The sequence below is a fragment of the Scylla paramamosain genome, chromosome 11 (assembly GCF_035594125.1).
Source record: "Scylla paramamosain isolate STU-SP2022 chromosome 11, ASM3559412v1, whole genome shotgun sequence".
NCBI lineage: Eukaryota > Metazoa > Arthropoda > Malacostraca > Decapoda > Portunidae > Scylla > Scylla paramamosain.
In genome coordinates, this window is record NC_087161.1 from 77,802 (window position 1) to 98,144 (window position 20,343).

General features: G+C 41.9%; 1 protein-coding gene and 1 long non-coding RNA gene across 2 annotated transcripts; one reads left to right on the forward strand and one right to left on the reverse strand.

The window, feature by feature from the left end:
- Positions 1 to 486: 486 nt before the first annotated feature.
- Positions 487 to 20,049, forward strand: LOC135104710 (uncharacterized). Its single transcript, XR_010270499.1, has 5 exons — positions 487 to 719; positions 13,929 to 14,108; positions 18,303 to 18,490; positions 18,911 to 18,986; positions 19,936 to 20,049. It is a non-coding gene; the product is annotated as an uncharacterized LOC135104710 (long non-coding RNA).
- Positions 4,302 to 13,673, reverse strand: LOC135104706 (peroxidasin-like). Its single transcript, XM_064012227.1, has 13 exons — positions 13,576 to 13,673; positions 11,959 to 12,140; positions 11,648 to 11,840; positions 11,150 to 11,430; positions 10,113 to 10,313; positions 9,531 to 9,707; positions 8,962 to 9,059; positions 8,549 to 8,657; positions 7,754 to 8,008; positions 6,916 to 7,562; positions 6,254 to 6,339; positions 5,991 to 6,141; positions 4,302 to 5,679 (listed from the first exon to the last, which is right to left on the reverse strand). Exons 1-13 carry the CDS (start codon positions 13,608 to 13,610, stop codon positions 5,509 to 5,511), a joined length of 2,586 nt encoding a protein of 861 aa, XP_063868297.1. The 5' UTR covers positions 13,611 to 13,673; the 3' UTR covers positions 4,302 to 5,508.
- Positions 20,050 to 20,343: the final 294 nt, after the last annotated feature.

Genomic DNA, 20,343 nt, shown 5'->3' on the forward strand with positions numbered 1-20,343 from the left:
CACTGCCCAGCCAGCCAGGGACCACAACTTGTCACTAGTGCTGTACTGTCATCTCTCTCTCTCTCTCTCTCTCTCTCTCTCTCTCTCTCTCTCTCTCTCTCTCTCTCTCTCTCTCTCTCTCTCTCTCTCTCTCTCTCTCTCTCTCTCTCTCTCTCTCTCTCTCTCTCTCTCTCTCTCTCTCTCTCTCTCTCTCTCTCTCTCTCTCTCTCTCTCTCTCTCTCTCTCTCTCTCTCTCTCTCTCTCTCTCTCTCTCTCTCTCTCTCTCTCTCTCTCTCTCATTAAAATTAACTTAACCCCTTCTATCCCATGTTAATATTCTCTCTCTCTCTCTCTCTCTCTCTCTCTCTCTCTCTCTCTCTCTCTCTCTCTCTCTCTCTCTCTCTCGCATACTAACATCTGATTTTCTCTCTCTCTCTCTCTCTCTCTCTCTCTCTCTCTCTCTCTCTCTCTCTCTCTCTCTCTCTCTCTCTCTCTCTGCCGATAAAAAAGGCCAGCCCTCCCCTAGAAGGAGGCACCTGCAACATCAAGTTTTAGTTCAGAGGCTACATAAAGATCAAGATCATCCTGATCCCCGAGGCCCGGGCGCACGCGCGTCATGTAAACAAAGTACAAACATACTCCCACAGTCCCACAGCCTGCCCTACACGACCCCAGCAAACACACAAGAACAAGCTATAGAGCTACATCGTCGATACCCTTACAACTACAAGCTATAGCAAGTAAGTAAGCTCTGCATGCTCAGAGGCATAACAATAGGTTAGCAGAGGTAGCAAACTGCCACGGGGCCAGGGCCTATATAATAATGATTATGTAAAGGGGGCCCGAGCCTATGGACGTAGAGTCTCGAAAAGGGGCCAAGGGACCCAAGGGGTATGTGCCCATGGCACATACCCCTTGGTATAATACCAAGGGGTATGTGGTATGGGATAATGACATAATGCTAGCATTATGTCATTATCCCATATATGCTTGATATATACTGCTTGATATATACTGCTTGATATGTCATGTGATCTCATTAGCTTAATTATGTCCTGTGTATGAGTGCAGTTTTTCTTTTTCACACAGTGCTTCTCTCAATTTATTTTCTATCTGCTAGCATTATGTCATTATCCCATATATACTTGATATATACTGCTTGATATGTCATGTGATCTCATTAGCTTAATTATGTCCTGTGTATGAGTGCAGTTTTTCTTTTTCACACAGTGCTTCTCTCAATTTATTTTCTATCTGCTAGCATTATGTCATTATCCCATATATGCTTGATATATACTGCTTGATATGTTATGTGATCTCATTAGCTTTATTATGTCCTGTGTATGAGTGCAGTTTTTCTTTTTCACACAGTGCTTCTCTCAATTTAGTTTCTATCTGCTAGCATTATGTCATTATCCAATATATGCTTGATATATACTGCTTGATATGTCATGTGATCTCATTAGCTTTATTATGTCCTGTGTAAGAGTGCAGTTTTCTTTTTCATACAGTGCTTCTCTCACTACAAATGGTTTATGCTGGGTGTGTAATATGTGTAAAATTGCATGTAGTTGTATTAAGACGTCGTCAAACGGGATATGCAACCACTATTTTTTCACAAATATCGCAAGTTTTTGAGATTTAGCTTCCATTTCTAAAATCTCCCGTGTGACGTCGCCTTTATGGGCTACACTTCCTAAATGCTTGTTTTCAGTTAAAATTAACTAAATACCCTTTGTTCTGTTTATGTGAGTTACCATAGGGCTAATAAAATTTCATTATTATCAACATATTTTTCCTCAGAAATTTTCCTTATGGGTTACAGATTTCTACAGATATTTTGTCAGATTTGGTCAGATTATGCATAATTCAGTCTGGCAACACTGCCAAGGCATCCAGTCTCCCAGCAAGTGCCAAGAGGCATTCATTCAATGCTCCGCTGACACCAATTTGCCCAAAGGTATGCATTATATGTGGAAAGTACATTACGTACGGTGTAGAGGTGGTTGTCTAGTGATATAAATGGTAAGGTGGTGGTGCTGGTGATTGTGATGGTGCCACAGTATTATTACCGTATGTCAGTATATTGAGGCTTGATATCACTTTTATTAATGTGCCAGTATTTCATTACCTACCTTATGAAACAACACTAGCTCTTCATATATTCTTTTCTACAAACCTTTAACAATAATTGAAATGTTTTTTTTAAATTGAATTCAATGCCTTTTTTTTTTATTGATGAAAACAGGAAATAATTATGGCTACCACTGGCTAGACACGCATACCTTGCCTTGAATTTAGGTATGGTTAGCTTAGGTTTGATATGGTTGGGTGTAGTTACGTTAGGTTAGTTTTGGGTATGGTTAGGTTAGGTTACAGCAAGTACAGTTAGGTTAGTTTGGGTGTGGTTAGGTTTGGATGTGGTTAAGTTAGTTTAGGTATGGTTAGGTTACAGCAGGTATGGTTAGGTTAGTTTTGGTGTGGTCAAGTTAGTTTAGGTATGGTTAAGTTACAGCAGGTATGGTTAGTTTAGGTATGCTCCACAGGTATGTAGAGAGATAGATAAATGGTTAGATAAAACAAAGTTAAATAGACTGAGAGATAGAGAGATAGATGGTTAGATTAGGTAAATAGATAGACATTGAGAGATAAGCAGAGATAGGCCTAGTTAGGTTAGGTCCAGCAGATACTTAGATCAATGGGTAGACTGAGAGATTAATAGATAGACAAAATAACAGAATAGATAAATAAGCGAGAGGCCTACAAAACTATCACTAATATTATGAAAAACCTCTTCAACACCCTAACAATTAAAAAATAAATCATTAAAAATACCAGAAAGGAAGAGTATTCAACAAACAAATTCTTCTATGTGTATCTAAACTTAGTAAAAAATCCACAGAACAATTGCATTAGTAAACACAAGTGTTAGGTAGTATCTCATTTGAAGCTGGCGTTAATCAAGCTTGAGCCCACCATTCCTTCTTCTGCCCTGATTACTGAACCAAAGGATTTTGCTGATGCTTCCTCGTAGAGATACTCTTTAATCATTATCTTCTCATCTCATTTACTCCCTCATTCCTATTGGTTTAAATATCTTGCGTCTGAAGCACTAAGCTGATTATGTGGCACACTGAGATTGTTATAGTTATTTTTTTATGTTAGGTGAATACCCTCTCCATTAGGGGCTGATAGCACTAAGAGCGTGAATGATGTGTGTATGAGTGGATGGTGCTCTGTCTGGGCCACCCTGTGTGGGATTGCCAACCTGGTGGACAGATGGACAGGTGGACAGGTGGACAGATAGATACATAGAAACTCCCTTGCTGTACCCATTAAATGTAGAATAAATAGATAAACTTTTATTTACTTTCTCCTCTTTCCTGCTCTCATTCTTGCCTTCATTGTTTCCATTATAACCTACTCCATTAATTAATAGCTTTCTCCCCCTCTCTGTTACATCTTCAAAGTGTTTCATCATTCCTTTCATTGATATTATTTTTCTCATCTTATTCAGTATCAGAGGCTTCACTGTATTGTATTACTTGTGCAGTCCTGTAACAGTTTTTTTTTTTTTTTTTTCCTCTGTATGGCAAGTGTACATGTATTCTTTCCTGCCAAATTAGGGGAGGCATTTGTTCCCCCTGATAGGAAGCACCACACCCTACCCATGACATATTGGGGCAATTTGGACACTAAAATATATATATATATATATATATATATATATATATATATATATATATATATATATATATATATATATATATATCTATATATATATATAGCAGGTCAGCAGTTCTACACAAGATGACCCAGACAAAACACCACACACACACACACACACACACACACACACACACACACACACACACACACACACACACACACACACACACACACACACACAGGGAGACTGAAGAGGGACATTGCTACATAGAAATATCATGTTTAGCCAATATTTTATTAAAAATAAAATACATATTACAATTTACATTAACATACAATACACACACACACACACACACACACACACACACACACACACACACACACACACACACACACACACACACACACACACACACACAGGGAGACTGAAGAGGGACATTACTACATAGAAATATCATGTTTAGCCAATATTTTATAAAAAATAAAATACATATTACAATTTACATTAACATACAATACACACACACACACACACACACACACACACACACACACACACACACACACACACACACACACACACACACACACACACACACACACACACACAGGGAGACTGAAGAGGGACATTACTACATAGAAATATCATGTTTAGCCAATATTTTATAAAAAATAAAATACATATTACAATTTACATTAACATACAATACACACACACACACACACACACACACACACACACACACACACACACACACACACACACACACACACACACACACACACTAGGATAAAATATGAGTTAGGTTTACTTAGCAGAAGAAAATAAGCACGCAGAAATATAATTTTCAGTTTCCTACCACACCAAGAGACTTTTCCTTTCTTAACACAGTGAATGGAGGTGCAATGAAGTGAGACCATTGACAGAACACACATGAATAAGTTAGGGCTAAAAGGAGCTGAAAAGACATAGATGAATGATATTGAATAACACATGAACACACACACACACACACACACACACACACACACACACACACACACACACACACACACACACACACATCTCACTAAATTAAATAGAAAAGCTTCATAAACATAATTTGACCTTCAATGACCTTTCATTCTGGATCTGCTGAATTCAAAACAGCAATACATCTGACCTTGAATGACCTTGTGTCCTGGGTCTTGCTGAGGTCAACATATACCAACATTCCTCACTAAATAACCAAATTTCATGCAACTTGACCTTAAATGACCTGTATTCTGGGCCATACTAAGGTCATTTTGCAAGATTTGAATGAATATACCTTTTCTTGTGTGTGTGTGTGTGTGTGTGTGTGTGTGTGTGTGTTTCCATCAATACACACACACACACACACACACACACACACACACACACACACACACACACACACACATACACAGATGCATAGATACATACATACATACAAACAGCAGTAGCAGCATTATGAAAACAACTTAATTTTCTTTTTTTTTTTTTTTTTCTGTAAGATGTTATAGTCTTCCACAAACCCAAGGAGGAGGAGCAGGAGGAACATACATACATACATACAAGGGAGAAACAAACACAAAAATTTACAGCATTACTCCAGAGAGACATTGCTAAATACAACCACTCAACCCCAAATTTACTGTCATAATATACCATATATCTGCTGAACAAAAACAAAACTTGCCTCTTACACAGACAGACAGACAGAGAGAGAGAGAGAGAGAGAGAGAGAGAGAGAGAGAGAGAGAGAGAGAGAGAGAGAGCATCCCCACCCCTAACATACTTCACAAGATAGGGACATTGCAAAATATTCTCTAACCATTTCTTGTGACGTCAGCTCTTTAACTGTTGGCAAATCCGAGCTGGTTGGAGTCCTGAGTGGCCACTTGTGGGAAGGCACGGAAGGCAAATGCACACTGCACCTTGCACACGTGGTCATTCAGAATAGACTCAGGACTGTAGGACTGGGCCAGGTGGAAGCAGTTGTCTATCTTGAGGCTCTGGCAGACAGGCTGTGGAGGAGAGAGAGACAGAGAAACACTCAGCTTTGTATATAAGTGGACTCCAGGTACCATTGTTAGTTGAGGCTGGCAGACTAGCTGTGAGAGAGAGAGAGAGAGAGAGAGAGAGAGAGGGAGAAATACTTAGATTTGCCTTTAGGGAGTCTCTAGGCACTTGTTAATTGAGGCTCTGGCAGACAGGCTGTGGGGGTTGGGTTTAATAAGCAGATAAACAGACAGATAGGCACTTCCAGGCATTGATAGCATTATAAATAGCAAAACAAACAGACAAACAGACAGACAGACAGATGCACAAGACTCACCCCTTCCTTGGTACAGGTGCACATAACACAAGGAGAGATGCGTTCTGCTCCACTTATGTCGATGTTAGTCATGCCTACGCCACATGACACACGCTCTTTCCACAGCTCAAGGTTCACCCCGGGGAGGTCGCGACATGACACTCGGGGGTTCCTGGGGGTGAGGAAGGGATAAGGGGATAGCATTTTGTCTGTGTCTGTATGTGTGTGTGTGTGTGTGTGTGTGTGTGTGTGTGTGTGTGTGTGTGTGCAGGAGCAGTACTTACAGGAAGGGGTCTGGAAGGTCAAAGACAGACCACTGTTCACTTTCCACATAGTCACAGTTGTCACACAGAAGCTTGGACAGTGTCACCTGTAGAGAAGAGACACACTTGAGCTCATTTGTTTGCTGCTAAAACACTTCATTTGTTAAGTAAGATCAAGATAAGTTAGCTAATTTGATTAGTAAGGTTAGACATAACTAGATTTAGGACAGATTAGGTAATTAAGTTAAGTTTTGAGTAGATTTGGCAAGGTTACTTAGATTTTAAGTTGATTTGATAAGTAAGGTGATTTACTTTTACTAATGCTACTATTATTTCTACTACTATTATTCCTTTCTATCCTATGGCTGACTGGGATAAGAATGTGTGTGTGTGTGTGTGTGTGTGTGTGTGTGTGTGTGTGTGTGTGTGTGTGTGGCTTGTGTGGGATTGCCAGCCTGGTATATAAAGAGAAATGAACTATTGCTATTACTACTACTGCTGCTCACCACCCACAGACAGAGATACTACTGCTACTATTATTACTATTACTACCACCACTACTTAACACCAACAGAGATACTATTACTACTACTGCTACCACCACCAGCACTCATTACTCACAGATGGATAGACTACTGCTACTGTTACTACCACCACCACCACCACCACCAAGGAAGACCCACCTTTCTTATTTCAGTGAGCTGAGGGTCGGTGAAGCGCACAAGTGGGTCAGCATTCTCATACCAGAACCGGTCACAGCAGCGGAGGTTCCTGAACTGAATGCCGAGGATGCAGCCGAACGTGGGACCGACCAGTCCACCGTGCAGCGGCGTCTCAATCAATCCACCAGTGAACAGATCTATGTCATCCACGTGTGCGTACGTCCGTTTCATTCGCTCGATCACCGGCCTCGCTATCTCCCTGTGCAGGTCATCAAACGACCTCGCCCTGGTCAGGTTACAGAGGGCCCTGTACTCATTGTAAGGCTGCAGTCCATGGTCTCTGCCTCGCTGGATGTTGAGGGCAGCCAGGTCCAGGCCAGAGAATGGCTGCCGCTTGTCTTCAAAGAGATGGTTGGTCACCTCATCTGTCAAGAACTGGTCCAGTGTCTCCATGGACACAGTAGTCAGGCCGCGGATGATCTCATCAAGCATCCCAGGCTGGTAGAGTAGGTCTGGGTTGAAGAAGTGTTCGCTCAGCTTGACAGGAGGGTTGCGCTTGGCAAATATTCCGTCCATGCGCTCCAGGGAAGGCTTGAGTAGAGAGTGGCCAAAGCGGAAGGCTATGCCAAATTCATTGAGCACTGTTGGGTTGCAGTATGCATCGTAATCTGAGAGAGAGAGAGAGAGAGAGAGAGAGAGAGAGAGAGAGAGAGAGAGAGAGAGAGAGAGAGAGAGATAGTCATTAGGAGTGCAGTGTGTTAGAGGGAAATGTTGCACACACACACACACACACACACACACACACACACACACACACACACACACACACACACACACACACACACACACATTAACCTACCTTCAGAATAGCCCTCAGGCAGCAAGTTAAGCTCATACAGATTAACAGCGTTCCACCCCAGCACCCTTGGCAGCCACTCATTGTACGTGACATGCTGGTTGATGGCCGTCACGATACGCCGGGCATTTTGGAAGAGCTGCTCATCATTCCAGTGTTTGTTGAGGCGCTTCAGTTCCCCGGCCACTCTGTTGTGTTCACGCATCATCAGAGTGTGTAGCGCAGCCAAGCCAGGCTGCTCTGAGGCCCAGGTGTCTCCTGTGGGTGGGAGGAAACAGACAAGTGGATGTTTTCAAGGCTTTCTCTCTGTTTTTTCCTCTTATTCACTCAGTCATACACACACACACACACACACACACACACACACACACACACACACACACACACACACACACACACACACACACACACACACACACACACACACACACACACACACACAGACAAACAAAAAACATACTCTTTGAAGGGTCTCTATTTCTCTTCCTCTCTCTCTCATTCACCCATTCAGTCAATCACATACACATAAATGACTCTTTAAAGACTCTCTCTCTCTCTCTCTCTCTCTCTCTCTCTCTCTCTCTCTCTCTCTCTCTCTCTCTCTCTCTCTCTCTCTCTCTCTCTCTCTCTCTCTCTCTCTCTCTCTCTCTCTCTCTCTCTCTCTCTCTCTCTCTCTCTCTCTCTCTCTCTCTCTCTCTCTCTCTCTCAGTCATATGTAGACAGTGACATCATCTAGTAAGCAATGCAAACAGTAACCTTACCTAACCTTACCTAAGCTAACCTCAGCCAAACACTAACCTCCAGTGAAGCACCGGCCAGAGGGAGCCTGACACTCGTGGTTCTCATTCTCAGTGGGCAGCAGGTCTTTGCCTCGCAGGGGGTTGGGTGTGCCTCGTAGCATGCCGTCCTGCAGGGGTAGTGCAGTAGCAGTAGTAGTACATTATTCTGCATCTCTCTTTCTCCCTCTTTTCAGAACCAATAGGTGTGTGTGTGTGTGTGTGTGTGTGTGTGTGTGTGTGTGTGTGTGTGTGTGTGTGTGTATGGGTGTCAGTGGCCAGCCTAGCACTGTGAGATGCTACTACTACTACTACTTTTCAGGTTGTTAGCACCCAGTCAATAGGGAGATTTTAAAACAAGATCAGACTAGTATATAGATGTGGATGACAGATATAGAAGCCTCATGCTGGTTTTCCCCGGTGCTGCACACTTACCGACTTGGTCCTCAGTTGCTGCTGCTCACACTTGTCTGAGCCATAGGTGTGAGAGGCGTCGATGAAGGCAGTCACTTGGTTCATTTGCTCCCGGTAGCCTGGTCAACAAATTACTTGTGTTACGATGGTGATAATGATAATAGCAATGGTAATTCTTTCACTCTTGGGAGCCTGCTTGAAGGAATTATGTTTAAGCAATAGTAATAATATGTTTAGGTGATGAAAGTGTTATTGGTAGTGTTGATTTTCTTCTTTTATCATTTTATTGGCCTTGCTGTGTTAAGTTTAGATGATAGAGACTAAACACACAGACAAACACACAGACACATTATCTCACACTCTATGTGTCTCTCTTTGTCTCCCTCACACCTACATGGAGAAGCAAAGACAAACTATCTCACTCTCTCTATCTGTCTCTCTCTCTCTGTCACATCCCACAAGAGGAAATAGACACACACAGCATACCTTCATATCCTCTCTCTCTCTCTCTCTCTCACACACACACACACACACACACACACACACACACACACACACACACACACACACACACACACACACACACACACCTAGAGTCAGCTGGCCTGGCATGGAGCGGGTCAGGGGGATGCAGAATGGCTGGCCAGATGATATATTGACAGGAGGGAAAAATGGATCGTTCTGAGGAATGGCTATGGGGAAACACTCAGGGTGGACTGTCTGGGGAGAGTCACATCTGCGGCAATCCAGAATCGAGTCTTGGAAACCTGGAAGAGAGAGAAGTGAATGTGTTTAGTGGGTGAGGTGAAGAGATGCTGGGCCAGGAGTCAGTGTATTTACAGACATGAGGTAAAGAGAGAATAAGTACTTTTTTTTTTTATCAACACATACACAGTTAAGTTAATATTAGAAAACATATACCTGTTAACACTAGAATGAGAAAGAGAAACAGGAGATTTGATAACTAATGGAAAAACCAGATAATGATAAACAACAAAGATAGATTAGGTTAGGAACAGACTAAGAAAATATATAGTTTTAGTGACAAGTATGCAGAAATTAAAGAAAACTAGACATATATAGATCAGGAGACAACAAATCAATAGTTTATCAGACCTTGGAAGCTACAACTATGTAAACACACACACACACACACACACACGCACACCTACCTTTGTTGATGGGGGTGAAAATAATATCATGGTCAATAAACTGGCCCCACTGCATGACCATTAGGGTATAGCGGACATGCGGTGCAGACACGTCGTGCATGTTGGCGGAAATGAGCCGAGGGGAAGGGAGAGGCTTGCCGGTGACTGAAGTGACGCGAAATTTAGACAGACCTGGGGATGACAAGAGAAGGTTTAGGGGTACTGGAGTGTATTGTAAAGAAATTCATTTGTTTATCTATCTGTCAGGCTGGCAGTCCCACAGAAGGCAAGGTTTGGGGGTACTTGATTGTACTGTAAGGAAATTGGTTTGTTAATCTATCTATCTGTCAGGTTAGCAGTCCTATAGAAGATAAGGTATGGGGGTACTTCAGTGAGAATTAAGTTTATATATCTATCTGTGAGACTGGCAGTCCTATACAAAGCACAGACAAGGCACCACACACTCACACACACAATAATAACAGTAATATATCTATCTGTCTGTCTGTCTATCTACATACAAGGCTAGCAATCCCACAGAAGCCAGCCCAGACAAGGCACCACACACTCACACACACAATAATAATAGTAATATATCTATCTGTCTGTCTCTCTGTCTACATACAAGGCTAGCATTCCCACACAGGCCAGCACAGACAAGGCACCACAGACTCATTTACAAACATATTTATTTATTCTCTTTCCTAACTTTATCAAGCTTCAGTTCTTTATTTCTTGTCCTGTCCTGATTACTGATCCTGAGAATTTTGCTTATGTCATCCTTGTCATGCTCTCTATATCACTTTGGGACCTCTAGCTGACTGAAATGACTTCTCTCTGATTCTTAACTTTATAAAGCCTGAACACATTATTTATGTTCTATCCCTAACACTAATACAGACACATAGACATCTATCTGATCTACTCTTGACTTTATCCCTTACTTCATCAAACTTAAACACTTAATTTCTTGACCTATCCCAAATACCAACACACACACATGCACACACACATATATATACACACATACACAGACATACAGACAGACAGACACTCACCGTTTTCATAAGAAGGACGTAGGAGTCGACTTTTTGCCCTGAACGACTTGCCGAAGGACGGGAAGTTAAGATTATTGCACCACCCTGTAGCTGTGCGGAAACGCAAAGTGTGGTCGCAGGGCAGTGTCTGGTCGTCACGCTCAAACACGCTAGGAATTTCCGTGATATCGCTGACGTCAGTGTTAGGCAGAACCTCCATCAAATCCAGTACGTTGTTTGGGGAACCTGACTCGATGTCTTTGAGCTGGCCGTCTGCTGCCCGAGTCTTGCGTGACCTGGCTCTGGTGGTGGAGAGACTGTCAGTGGTGAGGCGTGGTAGACAAAACTGTGGTGTTTTTATCATTTTCTCTGTTGTTTTATTGTTTGCTTGGCTTTCTGTTGTTAATTATGGGAAATTTCTGCTGTTTTTGTGTCATGTTCACCTCAAAATACATCAGTCTAAGGCTCTGAATAACCCTTTCACTAACTAATGCACTCATCTATCACACAAACACATACTTGAATCTTCCTGAGGTCTTGCAGTCAATCTGGTTGGTGTCGGCCATGAGGATCTGGGTGTTTGCCGGGCCGCGCTGCACCTTGAGGAGGCCGCCAGAGAAGGCACGCAGCTCGTCACTCTCCTCCTTGCTGGACCCGTAGATCACCGACCCATCAATGAAGGATGTCACTTGGTTGATCTGTTCTCTGGGGCCTGTGTGAAGTGTCACCATTAATAAGACTAGTGAAGCAACATTACATAAACTCAGTGATAGTATTTATGATAGCTCTCTGATAATTTACACCACCATCACCACCCATTACTCACTTACCTGAAGGAATGGGGTCAATATCCACAGGTAAGGGAAATCCTGAGGTTCCTAAGGGGATTTGCTGAAGGGACCTCTCCTCTCTTCCTCCTCTTTCCCCATCCTCTCCTCCTCCCCAGACCTCCATGCCTGCCACAGTCAGCCACAGACACCACCATGTCACCACACAGGCTGTCATACACACTCTGGAGAAGAAATGGAGCGAGATAATGCAATGACACAAAGGGAAACACAATTTTCAGGGTCAGTAATTATATTTAGGAAAATAAATAATTGGTTTAAACTTAATAAAAGGTAGAGGTTAAGAGGGGTCTGATGGTCTTGGAAAGTGGTATAGGGGACATAATAAGAGTGATATAAGCAAAATTCTCCAGGTAGGGCAATAAATAATTGGTTTGTGCTTGATAAAGGCAGAATTAGATTAAAAGGAGGTCTAATCCATTTCTTCAAGTGATATGAGATGCAACAAGGGTGATATAAGCAAAATTCTCTGAGGCAGTAAACAGGGAAGGACAAGAAGTAAAAATGGATTCAAGCTTGAGGATAGATTTAAGAAAGACAGGATAGAATGGAATAGACTCAGCAATCAGGTTGTTAGTACTGAGTCATTGGGGAGCTTTAGACAAATTTATGGATTGGGTGGAAATAAGGTAAGAGCAGAATAACACACACAGCAAAGGTTAAGGTAATATCATAAAGGATAACAATTTTATTGGGGCTTCCACTCATTCACCCTGCTCTTATAGACAAAGAATAACACACACAGCAAAGGATAAGGTAATATCATAAAGGATAACAATTTATTGGGGCTTCCACTCATTCACCCTGCTCTTATAGACAAAGAATAACACACACAGCAAAGGATAAGGTAATATCATAAAGGATAATAATTTATTGGGGCTTCCACTCATTCACCCTGCTCTTATAGACGAAGAATAACACACACAGCAAAGGATAAGGTAATATCATAAAGGATAATAATTTATTGGGGCTTCCACTCATTCACCCTGCTCTTATAGACAAGGTGGCATCAAAAGCATTTCTCTCTCTCGTAGCATAAAAGTCATAATGTAGTGAAGACTGTCATTCATCGTGTCATATTTCACAAGAGTTACTGGGTATCTTATCTCTTTTTTGGATATCTGTTACCATCTAACGAAATACTAAAATAGTTAAGAGTATTTTTACATGTCTGTCTAGGTAATAACCTAGACAATGAGACAATAGTGAAGATTGTAAACATGGTATGCTTTTCATACCATCTAAATTTTCGGGGAAAAACACTTATTTTGCTCCTTAATTGATAAAACTCAAGGTTAGTGAGACTTTTCCTCTTCTAGTATATTTCTACAAAATATGAATGCACAAAATCCCCTAAACATTATTTGTTTTCATAAGTTAGAAATAAAATCTGCATATTGAGATGGTCTTTTGGCGGCGCCAAAACAGTTTAAGCACGAATCTGTGACTGAGGTGAGTTCCAGCCGCTGTTGTGCTTATTTTACCTGTCCCACGAACACAACAGCTGCCTGGCCAACATTCAGCGACTCAGAGACACATTACCAAGTAAGCAAGTGGACATTGCCGCCCTGACAAGCTTTTTAAAGTGTAAAGACGTACTGGGTATGACAAGCCGCAGCTGAGTGTTTTGGCATAACAACACAGCGGCGTCCTGGTTCCCTGTAGCTCCCTGGCTCCCTCCCCGTGCACAGTTTGCTCTCTCTCTCACCAAGAAAACAACAAAATTTGCTCTGCGGAGACGAGGTTAATGTGTGTTCAGGAACATCTGGTGCATTACGCTGTATAAAAGTGAGCGAGCTGGCTGTACCAAGGCGACTGTATTTTGCTCCATAAAACCATGTTCAATGAACTAAGTAAACATCAACAGATAACATTAAATCAACACCATAATTACACTGGAAGGAATACAAGGACGACAATTCAACAGCGCATCATATACGTTGTGTTTGCAGATGACTGCTGCGAGGGGAGGCTTGGCTAGCTGACTAACTGAAATAAGCCTCAAGATCAATGCAAACCGCAAGACCTTACACCATATATAATACAATGAAGGATATTATTGTTACTACTGTTCATCCAAGCCAGCATCACCACCACCACCACCACCACCACCACTTCAAGCTTCGTTAAAGGTAAAACATTCTAATTATTATTATTTGTTGTTATTTTTATTGCTATTGTTATTATTATTATTATTATTATTATTATTATTATTATTATTATTATTATTATTTTATTATTATTACCATTGTTTAAAAAAATGCCATGTATCATCTGGTTAAGAGATTTAAAGAGCCAGAGAGAGAGAGAGAGAGAGAGAGAGAGAGAGAGAGAGAGAGAGAGAGAGAGAGAGAGAGAGAGAGAGATTTAGTTACATCAGAGACAGACAGACAGACAGACGGACGGACAGACAGATAAATAGATAGCTAGGTGAGTCACACTAACTGAAAGAGAGAGAGAGAGAGAGAGAGAGAGAGAGAGAGAGAGAGAGAGAGAGAGAGAGAGAGAGAGGCCTTGAGGTGAGTAAGAAATAGAGATAATGTTTGTGGCTGGAGGGAAAATTTTAGTGCAACTTTGAAGGGAATAACAGTTTGCTGGAGGAAAGACTGGTCACCCCCCCCTCTCTCTCTCTCTCTCTCTCTCTCTCTCTCTCTCTCTCTCTCTCTCTCTCTCTCTCTCTCTCTCTCTCTCTCTCTCTCTCTCTCGTCTGTCTGTCTGTCTAGCTCTTTCAAATTTTTACTTTTCTTTGTTCTTTTATTTTATTTCTCTCTCTCTCTCTCTCTCTCTCTCTCTCTCTCTCTCTCTCTCTCTCTCTCTCTCTCTCTCTCTCTCTCTCTCGTCTGTCTGTCTGTCTAGCTCTTTCAAATCTTTACTTTTCTTTGTTCTTTTATTTTATTTCTCTCTCTCTCTCTCTCTCTCTCTCTCTCTCTCTCTCTCTCTCTCTCTCTCTCTCTCTCTCTCTCTCTCTCTCTCTCTCTCTCTCTCTCTCTCTTTCCATCTTTCACTTAATTAAAATTCTTTCTGGTTAACCTTTCCTCTCTCTCTCTCTCTCTCTCTCTCTCTCTCTCTCTCTCTCTCTCTCTCTCTCTCTCTCTCTCTCTCTCTCTCTCTCTCTCTCTCTCTCTCTCTCTCTCTCTCTCTCTCTCTCTCTCTCTCTCTCTCTCTCTCTCTCTCTCATTTCCATCTTTCACTTAACTAAAATTCTTTCTGGTTAACCTTTCCTCTCTCTCTCTCTCTCTCTCTCTCTCTCTCTCTCTCTCTCTCTCTCTCTCTCTCTCTCTCTCTCTCTCTCTCTCTCTCTCTCTCTCTCTCTCTCTCTCCATCTTTCACTTAAAATTCTTTCTGGTTAACCTTTCCTCTCTCTCTCTCTCTCTCTCTCTCTCTCTCTCTCTCTCTCTCTCTCTCTCTCTCTCTCTCTCTCTCTCTCTCTCTCTCTCTCTCTCTCTCTCTCTCTCTCTCTTCTCTCCTGGAGCTTAACAATATACGTAATACACAACATATTTTATAATCACAGTGGAGGAGGAGGGGAAGGAGGAGGAGGAGGAGGAGGAGGAGGAGGTAGGGAAGAGTAGGGAAGGAATGTTAGAGTAAAAGTGAATAAAATCCCCGTTAGTTCTCAGAGGAGGAGGAGGAGGAGGAGGAGGAGGAGGAGGAGGAGGTAGGGAAGAGTAGGGAAGGAATGTGAGAGTAAAAATGAATAAAATCCCCGTTAGTTCTCAGAGGAGGAGGAGGAGGAGGAGGAGGAGGAAAACAATACGAAGACACATTAACTTGATATCTCTGGTTGGCATGAAATTACTGAAGATGAGGAGGAGGAGGAGGAGGAGGAGGAGGGAGAGGAGGAGGAGGAGGATTTGATGTTGAAAGTGAATGTGAGGTATGAGAAGAGGAGGAGGAGAAGAAGAAGAAGAAGAAGAAGAAGAAGAAGAAGAAGAAGAGGAAGGAGAAGAAAAGATGATGATTATGAAGAGGAGGAGGAGGAGGAGAATATGGACTACACAAAGGAAGAAGACAAGGAAGAGGAGGAGGAGGAGGAGGAGGAGGAGGAATAACAATGAAGAAGAGGAATAGAGAAGGAGGAATAGAAGAGGAGGAGGAGGAGGAGAAAAAGGAGGAGAATATAGACTATGATACGAAAGAAGAAGAGGAGGAGGAAGAGGAGGAGGTGGTGGTGGTGGTAGTGGTGGTGAAAGGGTTTGTCTTCAAGGCCGTGTGTCGGACATGGCTAGGTAGAGAGAGAGAGAGAGAGAGAGAGAGAGAGACTTTCATTATTTCCCCTTCCTGTATTCAATTATATTCATCAATGTGTGGAGAAAGGGGGGTCCAGGGGGGGCTGTGCCTCCCCTGGACCCCCTAAGGTTACTAACCTAACCTAACTTATATCCTTGGGATGATTGTGGACTTAGTTTCTGGAGGCAGCGCGCTATTAATTTTAATTACTAATGGCCTTACAAAAGCCCTCCCCACATTGAAAACATCACGCAGACATGTTCTATAGTAAGTACTCTATCACGTTGCAATGTGTTTTTAATGAATAGAGAGGAGGTCCAACCCTGCAGTTTTACCGAACAGATTAAGGGGGGGCGACAGGGGTGGTACCTCCTGGGCACATAGTACATTCTGTGGCTTTGAAATCATAGTAAGTGTTTGTTGGGGGAATATGGACCTAAACCTCTTCTGAAGTAACCTTAGCCTTTTCTGAAGTTAATACGTACATGTCAGGTAGAATTAAGGTTGTAGCATATCTTGCAATATATATCAACTTACAGAAACTTGTTTAAGCAAAAAAAAAGGTAAAAGGTTAATGAACTGATGCATCCCCATGCTACACACTCCTCGTCTGAGTTGTCGAGAGTCATTGCTGGCTGGCTGCGAGAGGTGTGTGGGGCAGGGCAGGGTTAGCCATTACAGGAATCACAATACTTAGTTATTTGAAGGTCTTGCTAACCTAGCCTAACCCTGACGTAACCTAAACTAACCTAACCCTAACCCTAATCCTTGCCTTTTTTTTTTTTTTTTTTTTTTTTTTTTTTTTTTTTTCATAATTAAGTAATAACTTCAAATAACTCTAAGTATTCTGATTCCCTTAATGGCTAACCTCACCCCTGCCCTGCACAGCTCCATCAGCCAGCCAACAGTGACCCTCAAGCACTTGGAAGGGGAGGGTGTAGCATGGGAATGCATCAGTTCATTAACCTTGTTTTTTTTTTTTTTTTTTTTTTTTTTTTTTTTTTTTTTTTTAACAAGTTTCCAGAAGTTGATATATATTGCATGATATTCTACAACCTTAATTCTATCTGACATGTACGTATTAACCCTAGAAGAGGCTAAGGTTATCTCCATATTATCCTTTTCTTTCCCTCAGGCTTTATTTTTAGTTAATTGCTTTGAAAAGAGATATCATAGAAACTTAGTTAATATATCTACATTTTATATCTATAGAATTTTAAGTTTTTCATTTTGTCCGAAAATACAATTTTTTTTCAACCGTTAAATTTTCTCCACCTTCCTTTTCCTGTTTTCTTTTTACATTTTTAAGGTAGGGGAGTGCAGGCCAAAATAAACCAAAGTTGGGAAGCCTGAAAAGTTTAAGGAGTAAAAACACTGTTTTGCGCAGAAATCCTTAAAAATAGTCAACAAACAGAGAATATCCCATCCCCCCCATATTCCCCACTACACTATTCTAACTGTGAGATTACTAACCTTGCTAATTGGGAGGCTCCATCACCCAGATCTCCCATTATGCTATTCTTACCAGTAAATTGCAGTTTAACACCACAAATCCTATCTTTTTTCTGTCCCTAACAAGCTTGGAGACATGGTGGGAAAATGGAGGTTTTAGGGTGGAAGAAGCTAAATTATGCCAAATTTTGACATTCGGTTGGAAAGTCTAAGGATGAGGTGCCATATATTGAAAAATGGGAACTTTCTAGCTTAACCTAACTTTACCCAACCTAACTGAAAGGCGAGTCCCTGTCCCCCCTTTAAAGACACTAATCCAGCTTAAACCAGTGCATCTTTCTCCAGTGGATGCCCCCATTAAGAACACTAACTTAACTTAACCAGGGGGCTTTTGTATGTAGATGAGAATTTCTCAGATGATGTTTTGGTGTATAGTCTCTGCAACAACATCTCTTTATCTTTCATGGTCTGTCTCTTTGTGTGTGTGGTGTACTTTTTAGAGATGACCTTCTAGTTGTTCTTCTCTTATGGTATTTTTCTTTTCTGTCTCTTTCTGTACAATATGTCCTTTATTTTCCTCAGCATCCTGAATGGTATTCTTGGTAATATCTGTTTTATTTTCTCTCTACCTCTCCCTTCCACAGCACTCATCCAGGTGGAGGTAGAACCAGTGGGACGATGGTTCCACATATATGAGGCACGGCGTCTGCGGGGCCACCTCACCTCCTCAGTTGGGGAAAGTGAAGAGGAGAGTGAGGAGGAGGAGGCTCAGGAGGTGGAGGTGGAGGATGACATACACTATCTTCGCTCTCTCAACCCAGCAGACTGGAAGGTGAGAACTCAGCCAGCATGGTCCAGTCATAGCAACATAAGAATGGAGAAGACTGCAAAAGATTGGCTGGCCCTACACTGGATAACTCCTGTACTAACCATGAAAATCTGTTATCCTCCTCTTCCCCATGCAGTCAGCCTTCCTATTGCCATCTGGGCCTCTATATGCATATGCCTAGTCATCTAACCTCATGATATCACTTATGGTGTAGGTGCTGACCACATGAATGCTAAGCCTGTTTCTATTTGTCCACTACTCTGTGAACCAGTTCTTACTAAGCTCTTTTCAAAACCTAAACTTATCTAGCATATATAGTTCTGTCTTGATTGTTCACTATGAGAGCATCACTTACCTCTGTCATTTATTTGATTAGTATCTTTCTTTTATATATTGATACATTTCTACAACATTGCCTTTCAGGACCAGGATCATTATGCAGTACTGGGACTCCGAAAGCACAGGTACAAGGCCTCTGATGATGACATCAAAAGAGCGTGTAAGTCCTGGTGGCAGCATCTGGAGCTAGAGTGTATAGTGTACTGAGTACCAAGTTTTAGTGCACCTGCTGTTTGAAGGTATTTTTATAGTGCCAGTTTTCAGTTGCAGTGTCAGCCCTTTTAGTCTTGGTATTTTTATTTTATTTGTATATTTTCAATAACTACATTTTATTTGTGCCTTGCTATGGATGTATGTGGTTGGCTTTGCTATACCAAAGTTCCTGGGGTGTAGTATGGTGATTTGAGACTATGACTATGGCCACACTGGCAATGGTTGTGAGCAAGCAGGTGAGTGTGATAAATGGTGAGAAAAGTGGGAGCATTGTACCAAATTAAGTGTGGCCACACTGACAGTGAGGTGGGCGTGGGTGAGCTGTGTCTTCCTGTGGCCCACAGCGAGGAGCATTGTCAGTTGACTTTTGTCAATCATCTGGCACAGGCAGTTTGTTGCCTGCTATTGACATTGCATGGCTAATTATTGAAGTTTTGCTCACACCAATCATTTGGGATACATTTGCTAAAGTAGAACCCAAAGGGAATGCCATCATGTTGTTTGTAGTAATTACTATTAATTATGAAACCATGTCCATAACTGTTAGCTTTAACAAGCTCTTGAATTGTAGCTAGGTGGTGCATACAGAAGAGCAGAGAGAATGTGTCTGAAGAATAGTTGGCGCCCCTATGGCTATGAGTGTGAATGATATTTGTAAGAGTGTGTGGTGGTTTGTCTGGGCCACCCCATGTGGGATTGGCAACCTGATATATAGATAGATAGATAGACATTATATTTTCTGATCATTGGTTTTATGCTAAGATATCTGTAAGTCTAATATAATAATTAGCATTCCCTTTGGTACGTGCCTTAAAACAGGATGACCCAACACTTGGGTAAAGGAATGAGAGTGCAGCATTAGTGTGCACTTCCGTCCATTGTGTTACTCCTCACAGACCGCATGATGGTTCTGTGGCACCACCCAGACAAGCGGCGAGCAGCTGGGGAGGAGGTGAGGGATGACGATGACTACTTCACCTGCATCACCAAAGCCTATGAGATTCTTCGGGGGGACCCCATCAAGCGGACGCTCCTGGGACTCGGTGGACCCAGAGTTTGATGACGAGGTGCCGGCTGTCAGTGCACACAATAAGGCAAACTTCCTTCCAGGTAAGCGCTGATCCCCACTAAGAAGAAAATTTATTCCACAAAGAATTCAAAGGTCTTTTAACTCCATGTCATACTGTAATGTCAAATATATGGTGCACACAAGGCAAGCGCTAACTACTCCTATTAGGAAAGAAAAATGGACTCAACAAAGAATTGAAAGTTCAGTATTCATTGCTATTTGGTACATCTTTTCT

Coding starts and splice junctions, on each gene's coding strand:
- LOC135104706 (XM_064012227.1), bottom strand. CDS start 13,610: ATGCCAAAACACTCAGCTGCGGCTTGTCATACCCA. Junction 10,314..11,149: donor ACGTCCTTCTTATGAAAACG/GTGAGTGTCTGT, acceptor AATACACTCCAG/TACCCCTAAACCTTCTCTTG. Junction 5,680..5,990: donor GCACCTGTACCAAGGAAGGG/GTGAGTCTTGTG, acceptor TCTCCTCCACAG/CCTGTCTGCCAGAGCCTCAA.